Source organism: Python bivittatus, unplaced genomic scaffold (genome assembly GCF_059951505.1).
Source record: "Python bivittatus isolate LINGU-HERP-01145 unplaced genomic scaffold, Pbiv_v1 ctg000020_np1212, whole genome shotgun sequence".
Taxonomy (NCBI): Eukaryota; Metazoa; Chordata; class Lepidosauria; order Squamata; family Pythonidae; genus Python; species Python bivittatus.
Genome location: NW_028277030.1, coordinates 13,550,490 through 13,560,769, shown reverse-complemented (window position 1 = coordinate 13,560,769; position 10,280 = coordinate 13,550,490). Strand labels below are relative to the sequence as shown.

At 40.8% G+C, this 10,280-nt stretch overlaps 1 protein-coding gene across 2 annotated transcripts in view; it reads right to left on the bottom strand.

Moving 5' to 3' along the window:
* Positions 1–567: 567 nt before the first annotated feature.
* JAG1 (jagged canonical Notch ligand 1) overlaps positions 568–10,280 on the bottom strand; it is a 54,154-nt gene continuing 44,441 nt past the window's right edge. For both annotated transcript variants that reach the window (XM_088134549.1, XM_007426803.4), the window contains exons 16-26: positions 9,707–9,820; positions 9,045–9,158; positions 8,843–8,959; positions 7,939–7,966; positions 7,193–7,278; positions 5,954–6,067; positions 5,543–5,652; positions 5,221–5,457; positions 4,450–4,581; positions 3,601–3,751; positions 568–1,878 (exon numbers count right to left, since the gene is read on the bottom strand). In XM_088134549.1, the coding sequence (XP_087990675.1) occupies positions 1,421–1,878; positions 3,601–3,751; positions 4,450–4,581; positions 5,221–5,457; positions 5,543–5,652; positions 5,954–6,067; positions 7,193–7,278; positions 7,939–7,966; positions 8,843–8,959; positions 9,045–9,158; positions 9,707–9,820 (1,661 nt within the window). In that variant the 3' untranslated portion in view covers positions 568–1,420. The remainder of the gene's footprint in view (positions 1,879–3,600; positions 3,752–4,449; positions 4,582–5,220; positions 5,458–5,542; positions 5,653–5,953; positions 6,068–7,192; positions 7,279–7,938; positions 7,967–8,842; positions 8,960–9,044; positions 9,159–9,706; positions 9,821–10,280) is intronic.

The following is a 10,280-nucleotide window of genomic DNA, read 5'->3' as shown; positions in this document are numbered from 1 at the left end:
TCTACTGTTCAAGTATTCAACAACTAGCTTATCAGAATACTTTCTACATACAGTAGATTACAAAGGAAAGAAATCAAATCTACAGGTGATTCAGTTTTACTATTCTTGGTGGGGGGAAAAATCAAGAGTTTACAAAATAAGATTTTGGTGCTTCCAACTTCACACACTAATTCAGTATTTTTTTAATTACATGCAACCACTCACAACTCTCACATTTCATCTACAGAAGTTATAGCTCCTTTGTGTTCCCTTAAACTGCTCTGAAGCAGATAATCTGCCTGTCATCCTTTCCTTCCCTCCCACCCCATCTTTAAAGCAGCCAGAAAGAAAAAAAAAAAAGAGAGAGAGAAAAATCTAGATCTAACTGCCTTGGCTGGTATTTTACAAAAAATATGAATGTGTTATTATGGAAGGTGTTTCCCAAAGGAATAAAAGAGACACGTTTGACATCATACAAAAAGTCAGCATCGAAGGCTAGAAAGCCCTTCCTATTGTTAAAAATTAAAAATAAGACAAAACAGATTTCAGAACATTTAAATTTTGGCATGTAGGCAACATGTAACAATGAAAAAAAAAAGTAAAAAAGTAAAGAAGCCATAAGCTTACAATGCTATGAAAAACCTTCAGCTCTAAACACATACATATAAATAAAAAAGGAATGATATTTAAGGCTCTTGATTATTAAGTTAATAAATCAAATATACACAGTGATTAATAAAAAAGAATTATTTACATAACTATACAAACTTCTACTTTTGACACATTTTCCTCTCAATTCTTCATTGTTTTTTTACCAGCAACTTGCTGACAAGAATCCTCCTGTTCCCTCCCTTCCCCCAACCAAAAAAAAAAAAAAAAAGAATTTTACAATAAAAAAATAAATAATAAACTTTTTTTGATAGTTGCTGTGGTTCTGAGCTGCAAAGGCACTTTCAAATACAGAACTAGTTGTATGTCACCATAAAACCAATATACAAAAGAACTCTAATTCAATAAATAAATAAAACATATTTTTTTCTAAGACTACAGATTGCGACATCTCGAGAGAGAAAAAGGGAAAACAAAACAAACCCACCTATATGCATATATAATTCTTTCCCGCTACAGGAAAAATGCTAAATAAAACCCTACCAATTCCTTATGAAAATTTTCTGGGATGCATCAGCTGTGACTGAATTGACACAGGGGCACTTTTGACTAGTTTTGCATAGATGTGAAATGCAGCACTTGGTAATCCAGCCAACCACAGCAACTATCACTGCCAGTGTAAGCCAGCTTGTCAAAACTTAAATTAACACAGGGATATTAAGCAAATAATAGCCTTAGACTCAAAATATTACACAACCGTTTTAAGAACTACAAGCTCCGAGTTGCCTTAGATTGATAGGTGAAGGCCCTGCACGGCAGCACCTGCTGTCTGCTATACAATATATTCCATCCGATTTAAACTTTGTGCACTTTCCAAGTCCCGGTTGTCTTGTTTGTTTGTCCAATTTGGGTGTTTTGTGGGAGTGCCGTTGGGTGGCTTTTCATCTCTGTCTACTAGCGTGTAGGTTGCCTGTTTGGCAAATCGGGTTTTCTGCTGGTGCTTGTCCATGTCATCTTCTTCCACCTCTGAGTTGTGTGTCCTTATTTTGGCAATCTTAGAGTTCTTGTTCTCATAGTCTTTGATCGGCACAGCATTAGCCCCAAGTTTCTCAATGGGGTTCTTGATCTGGTTCAGTTGCTCCCGCACATTGTTGGTGGTGTTGTCTTCCGAGGTGGTGTGTGTGTGTGTACTCTGCTTTCGGCGCTTCCTGATGCACCAGTAAAAGGCAGTGACCAGGCAGCAGATCCAAGCCACAGTTAAAATTGAGCTCAGTAACGGAACCAAGAAATCTGGAAGGCAATTTGGATTCACCGTTAGCACCTCAAGAAGCAGGATAGGTCCTTCCTTGAATGACAGACCTCACACCAGCCTTCTCCAACCTGGTGCTTCATAATGTCGAGTTTCAATTCTCAGAATGTCATTTGACCCTGGTGCCTGGGGGATTTTGGTGGCTGAATTCCAACATACCGGGTTTGCCGGGGGTGGGGGGGCATCATGGTAGAAAAAGTCTTCCCATGCTAACAAATTCCTTACCTAACTTTTAACTTTAAAAATTAGTTGTAAAAGATGTAGACTAGGATGTTACACAAGTTTTAAAATACAAAAGCTGCGGTCAAAGAACGCTTCCTTTTTCTCTGTGTTAGACTCAGGACTAGCAGTGTGCCATGTGAGTTCTGAAGGTTGTTCTTGACCTAACTAGGCTCACAGAGTTTGGGTTCAGACTGTCTCATTTAGAGAAAACCTTCCAAATCAATGGGATCAAGACTAATTATGTCTAACATGTCTCACAGATTTATAAAGGTACGGTTTAAGTATTACTAAGCCTGCATGTAATCCTTGATATCTGATATTGATCTTCCTACTTAAGGGTTATCAACGTGGCCTAATTGACATTCTAAGAAGAGCTTTGTTTTGTTTTGTTTTGTTGTAATGCCAGTTTAACAATGGGCTGCAGTCATTCGTGCATGGCATAGGGCCTGGTTATTTGAGGGAACACCTGCCTCCCATAACATCTGTCTGGCTGATTTGATCCTGCAGGGTAGGTGGGCTCCCAGTTCCTTCAGTTAAACAATGTCACCTCTCAGGACCCTGGAGTGCCTGCCCTCTAGAATAAGGTCCCTGCCCCACAAGATCCAGATGGCCCCCACGCTACTGTTGTTTAGAAGAGCTGTGAAGACCTGACTCTTCACCCAGGTTGCACCCTTCACTGCACCTGCTATCTTTTTTTCTTCATTTTTTATGTTATATTTTAATTTCTTTGATTGTTGTGAGCCACCCAGAGTCACGCCACATACAAATTTAATAAATTATTGTTGGCCGCACAGTCAGCCAGATGTTTAGATTGGATTTGGCATTTTCATCCACCTATCGAGTCCTTCCCAAGGATCTGGGATAGGCAGATGTTGTTGGATGGGATTAAAGGTTTATTATTATTATTGTTGTTGTTGTCCAATTCCCCTCCCATTTAGGACCAACATCTCACTCATTCAATAGAAATGTTATTTGCAGAAGCTGAAGAATGGAACAACGTTTAGTAAATTTCAATGCCTGACCACAAGAGGAGATGATTATCTACAGTCCTCATAGGGCTAGTTCAACTCTGAGCTCTTCCTAAGAACAACTTTTATTGGATCAAGCCACAGGGGTTTTCTTTCCTGTTAGTTAGAAACAGGGGCATCCACAAGGGAAGTAAAACAAAATCAAGATGTCAGCTCCGACTCTGCAATCAAAGCCCCACCCCTTTTTATGCACAATGCATGTAAAAGGGAGTGGGGCGTTGGTTGTATGGTGGACATCTTGACTTTTTTGACCTCCACTCCTGAAGATGCCCCGGTTACAAACTGTACAGCATAATTTCAAGCCATGTATTACCATTTATTATATTTCAAAGTACTTTTATCTCACAATCAGCGAAGGCCCCATTTTCCAAAGCAGACTTATGACAGACTGGTTTGTCTTCTTAGTTTAGGGGAAAGAAAGAAAAATGCCATCCTCCTCTCAAACTGGTTTACCTGTTTTGCTCTTAACTGGCCGCCTCTGGACCCGGACTTCTGCAACAGCTGCAATAAGCGAACTATTCCCATCACGTTTGCTGACCAGATCAATAATTTTATCAGTTATTTCTTTTACTGGATTCTTTTCCTCCTGGATATCTTCAGCAGACTGAATGGAGGAGAATACAGCTATATGTTAGGGAAGCTACTGCTTGAAATGAAGCCAAGGGCTTTCAGAGTAGTATGGAACAAAGGATAACCAATATGGGAAGCTTTAGTTTGAACTGATACAGTACAGCAGGGTTCCTCAACCTCAGCAACTTTAAGATGAGTGGACTTCAACTCCCAGAATTCCCCAGCCAGCATTGGCTGGCTGGGGATTCTGGGAGTTGAAGTCCACCCATCTTAAAGTTGCTGAGGTTGAGGAACCCTGCAGTACAGGCATGGATTCTGCTAATTCAGTACCAACGAGCCTGTTAATTACATGCAATTAAAGCCACCCTTCCACTTTTCAAAACCATTCAACAGATCCCAATGCATTGCAGGATTTACAAAAATGCCCACTGTGTTTTTATTATTGTCTCAGATTACAACATCCTGTTAGTATGCTCCCAAGGTGGCTAACACAAACCTCACACATGCAAAAAGGAATTGATCCTAGAAAGAAACAAGAAACAAGGGGGAAAAAAAAAAGCCATAGAGTATGAATTTCCCCTGCTGGAATTAATGCCATCCAACGAAGTGGAAACGGCAAGAGGAAGCCCTCCTTGGTCCTTTCCTCTCCTCTAGAACGGCTGGAAGACCATCTCACCAGGCATTTCAAAAGCCAAGCTAAAGCCTACAGGCTCAATCCAGGGATAGACTTACAATTGCCACATGAATTTCATTGCTTGCCAGATGCGATGGCTCACAGGTGATATACAGAGCATATTCGATGGAGACATTCCTTAAGATATTCAGATTCCGCAGCTCACTGCAGACATGCTCGGTTGTCAGACCCTACCCAAGAGGGGGAGAAACAGCACAGGCAAGAAAGCATGAGAACCTGGACAGCAGAGGATCTATAAAGATCATGAATCATTAATTTTATCTGGCTACAGTCACCCAGGACTCCTTGTCTCCATGTTACAACTGGAGCTGTATATCCTATATTTGCTATTTAGCAGAGAGGATCATTATAAAATAATCAACCTGAGCTTGCAAAAGTAGACTCAGTACAGAGGCACACTTATTTTAGCTCCCCCATGAGCAGACTTGCACGAGGAGTGCATTTGTAATTATATTCCTAGAGGGTTTTTTGAAAAAGTAATAAGTGAAATGGCTTTGAGGCACTTTGCTGAGTTTGGCAATAAGAAATCCAAATTAAGTCATTGCTGACCAAAGCTTCTTGATCAGCCTTGCAAGAGTCATCTCTTTGCCTAGCCTATGTCAGAGAGTTGATATAAAGGTATGATGAGAGAGTCCCATGGAGGACATCTAGGGCAGCTGGAGAGAAGCTTGAAATACCATATTGCGCAGAAGGAAATGTTTTTATTGGTTCTCTCAGCTCACAGGCACAAGCATGGGTGAGATGCTGCTGCTGCAAGGTAAGCTGCTGGTAGGAGTTTTTTGGATTCTCCCTGGAATGGGCTTACTTACCGGGGTCATCATCTCTTTGTTGAAGGTGAAGGTGATGTTAGCACAATGTTCTTGATAGTAGGAGTCCGAACTGCAGGTCATTTTCACTGGCTGTTGATTTGATGGCCAGCATTCGCCTACATTCTCACAGGGTGGGACAAAGCAGTGATCATCTTTAACAGGATGACAGGTGTGGCCTGTGGGACATTCCCAGTGGCCCTTGGCATTTATCACACAAGGCTTCGGACCGCACCAGACCTAAAGATATCAAACACTTGTTAAGTGGCCCTCTGAAAAAGGGGAAAAGCAAAGGAGCATGTTAGTTCAGAGATCTTGATGGTACCTTAGAACAGGAGACTTTTCCATTCACGCACTGACAGCTATTGCATTCGTCATCCCATTTTGATCCATCTGGAATAATATGCCCACTGGCAACACAGGGTCTTCCTGAAACTAAGATAAAAGCATTTAAGGAACTCATCTACAAGAATCCCTGACTCAGAATGAGACTTTAAATGAAATTCCCAGGGGGAAGGCTGAAGGGAAGATAAGAAAATTATCTACACATCTTTGCTCCCTGCTAACTGAAATATTGCCCATTCTAGAGGAGAATACTTGTCTATTCAACCTAATAATCTATCCAAAAGGAGGAAGAAGGCTTTTTAAACATAAATGGTATACCAACTACTAATTTAGACAATACATTTTGTTATAGCTAAATAGAATTATGCAATTTAAACCAGATGTGGAATACCTTCTTGACATCTGGGACCACCACGACCAGCTGGACAAATACAGCGATATCCATTGATTTCATCTACACATGTGGCTCCAAAAGCACAAGGTGAAGACTGACATTCATTAATATCTGGAGGGGAAGGGAGGAAGTAGAGGAATCCATGCAATTCATTGGTATATGCTTTGACAATTAGCCCAAGCAGAACTATTGAGAGTCTTAACCTGTAAAACTTGATTTTTATTATTAAATGTTTATTATTACAATTATTATCCTTATATATTTTTTATCATCATCATCATCATCATCATCCAGAGCCTTATTTCAGAAGTTCCGTAATGCAGGAATAGAAGCTGCTTATGAACATACAAAGGTTTCTTATACTGTGCTATAATAATGTTCTCAGATTTTGGCCCCTTTCAATGTATACACTCTTCTGATATCAACAGCTTCTATTACATTCTGTATTCTGTACTCCTGATTGGATTTCTGTCTTTTAAGAAGCACAGCTTTTCTTTTACCTGTAAGTTTGTAATGACAGGGAACCACATATGCCACTTCAAGGTCTGAGCCCAAGGCAAAAATTGTTCTAATTAGGGAATATTTCATTCTGAGTAGTTTCTTGCCATAAGAAAGTTCATTCTCAGAATGAAAGGGCATAGGGGAAAGAATTGCTTTTCCCTTGAAACCCCTCTTGAAATGGCTTTTCCTTGGAAGGATGAAACTCTGACACTTGAGGGCCCCATTCAGAAGAAAAAACTAGTACTTTTGAATACAAATAAGGAAGAACTTCCACACAGCACATTCTTAACTTATGGGATTCTGTGATGGTGTGCTAATAAACATCAACTTAGACCACTTTTAGAAGGGGATTAAATAAACACCCAATCACTGCCTATTTGGTATGATAGTAATTGGATATATTATCTACAGCACTGAAAACACTATGTCTCTAAGTACCAATGGCAGGAAAACACAGTCTATAGCATCTGGTTAGCCACCATGGTGTCAGGAAGCTGGGATAGATCCAGCAAAGCTCTTCAGAAATTTACATACACAGCTCTATCATACGTATCTACTACATAGACCTACTGATTTCAAGGAGGCTTTTAAATTGTCTTTGTTTAAGTTGGGTTGGAGTCCTGTAACGGAAATCCCTCTTAACTGAAGACCAGTTCCATGACAACCTCTACTCAAATGAGCCAATATGCAAGCTCTAATTCAGCATTTTTGAATCAAACAATTTTAAAAACTTACTTATCCTGCAGTCAGGACCTGCAAAACCTGGAGCGCATTCACAGCGGTACCAATTGTCTCCATCCACACAGATTCCATTATTGTAGCTGTTTGGGAGGAATGGGGAGCAGGGGAGAAAGGGAAGGGGAAAAAAAGATAATGCAAAGTCCTTTGGCTCTTACTTTTACAAAGTGCAGAGTGACATTCAAAATATAATAGATTTCTAAGCCAGGGAAACTTGCTGCCTTGAATTACGATCCTCAGTATTCCTTAGCATTGACCCTGCTGTCTGTGGCTGCTGGGGTTTAAAGTCCAGCAACATCTGGAAGGTCAGGCTGCCCACAATAACCCATTTTAAATATAAATTATTCTAAAAATACACAGGAGAGATGTATTCTACTATAAGTTGCACTGGTTTAATAAGATATAGTTATTAATTTGATAGTGTGCCTAGTTATCTATAGTGAGCTTGTAATTTAATAGAACAATGATAAACCCAGCAAAGATGAAGGAAATCTTGAAGAATTTGATAGGACATTTTCAGTGACATTCAGAGGCTTTGGAGGAAGAAGATTTAATACCCACCCTAAATGTCTACCATATGACTAATAAAAAAAAGCCTTCTAAATAAAGATATTTGGGGCATAAATAGAGAGAGGGCAGTCCAGGGAAAAAGGAAATGGCTAGGATGGAGGCTTTTTCTTCCCCCCTTCTTCATCTTCTTTTTCTACAGGCTTTATATCTTCAGATGCAAGAAAGTGACTTACCAAGGATGTGGACTGCAGTCATTTGTATCTGCAGGGAGATCAAAGAGAGGCAAAATTAGGAGAAAGTAAGACAAGTTGGGCAATGGATGAGTGATGGACTTTCCGGTGGATAGCCTCTAAATCTCAGTTTCATGCACTAAGCAGGAAGTCGGAGCACACAGATGAAAAAAAGAAGCCTCATTGGCTACTTTTCAATTAACCAACAACTGTCAGCATTCTAGTTTTGTACATTAAATGAGAAGCCCTCCTTCAAAGCTCTATTACTCACACAGATGAATCTTCTCTCTCTGTCTATAGCCTTTGGAGTGAACTGGCAAGACATTTTGACTCTTAGTTATTTAACAGCGGTAACAACTAAACGGCTGTCCCAGATTTTATACGCACATGCAAGTATAAAAAAAAAATCCTGCTAAAATGAATATTGCTCAGCAATAAGAATGAGTTCAGTTTGGTCATAACAGAACTCCTGGGCTCAAGTGATACATATTTAGAAGGGTAGAGAATGCTAACTGTTGCATCAGGCTTAAATTGATGGTTTCTGACAAAACAACTAAAAAACCTAAAGAGATCTGTAGCTTGTGCAATCCAGATCCAAGAGGAGGATTGCTGTAAAGAATCTCACAGGGAACAGGTTTGAACGGTGGCTGCTGGGGAAGAGGAAGGCAGAGCCATGTGGAGGAGCAACCCAACATCTGCCTCCACTTATCTTGCTTGCAACTTTTCTCAGGCCCAGGTCAAAGCTCCATCCTACAATGTCATTAAAGCCGACGGAAAGAGGTGAGGCTCGGGTCCCACATCCAACAGCTTCCCACTTCTGGTTTCAATCTCCAGTTCCCCAGGGCACTGTTGGCTCAACAAAGCCCCCCTAGATGTATTTGTGGAAGAAAGGGGAAAAAAAGCTTACTCTGCGTGCATGTAGGTCCTTCCCAGCCTTCTTTGCAGACACATGTAAAAGAATCTCCACTTACAACACATGTTCCTCCATTATGGCAGGGGTTTGGCAGGCAACTGCTATTCCTTGCTGTAAAAGATACACAAAAAGTTTGCTGCCAATCTCTTCAGCACACACCTGGGAAAGTGAAGGGCAAGGACCCACAGGTTCATACCTATGTTGCAAGTGGCTCCATCCCACCCTGCAGGACACATGCACTTGAAGACATCGCCCTCATCGTAACATGTCCCTCCATTGTTGCACGTGGCTTCATCGCACTGACTGTCACCTACCAGAGGGGGAAAGCCAGGGGGTCAAATTCATCTGGGTCTGACACACTTTTTTTTTTAAAAAGCTCTATCTATTGATTAAAGCTTATTGCTCCCTCTCCCCCACTCAGTCATGGTAGCATATGGGAGCCAACTGTGCTCCCCCTCCCAATAATAAGCTCTGGTCCTCAGTGTTGCTGGAATATGTTCACATAAAGGGAAGGTGTAGAGGAAAAGGCACCATCAGGTAACGGCTGGGAACATTTCCCCAGTTGATCCCTATATTCAACACAGCGTGGCTTTGTGAAACTATACGCCCACCAAAAAGAAATGTGCCTTGAACTCATGCAGGACAGAGACTGGCATTATGTAACTTCAACACTGGCATTCATGAAGCAGCTGCCCTTGAACATGTGATACTTTAACACTTCAAGGGCAGAGGAACAGAAATTACCTTCTGCTCAGAAGACAATCAACACACTCATTGGAATCAGTTGAATTCAGGCATAAAACATGACATTCTGAATACCAATAGTACGAGTCTGGAAAAGCTATTAAAAACACTCACGTGAGTGGCAGGTTTTTCCTTTCCAGCCATTTTTACATTCACAGAAAAAGTCATTGACCAAGTCTCTGCATGTCCCTCCATTGTGGCAAGGGCTTTTACTGCAATCATTAATATCTGGGGATAACAGAGGAGAATGTCAGCTGATTATCCTCTGTAGTAGCTAAAAATATTTAAAGAATATGCTTTGTCTGCATACTCTTATCCCTCTTTCTAGCCTCTACCCCCTGGATTAAATGCCCCAAGATCTTGATGCCTATCATCTTCATTCTGCACTCCACCTGTGTTCCCTTTCAGTTTTTCTCACTATTGACCATCCTTGCAAGTCCCTTGGAATGACAATAAAGCCTCATGACATAATTACAGTACACTCTTTCCAGCCCAAAGGCTAACAGTTCAGATGTTCCTGGGCACCCTTGAGATGCTGCAGGCCGGTGGCAAACTCCCCTCGAGGTTAATATTATGGTCGCAAAATTAAAACCGACAACAACAGTAATATGAAATTCAAAAGGCAAAGAATTCCTTCTGGTGAAAACTGTATAAAACGTAAGTCTGCTGGACACATAATGGTTTTAAG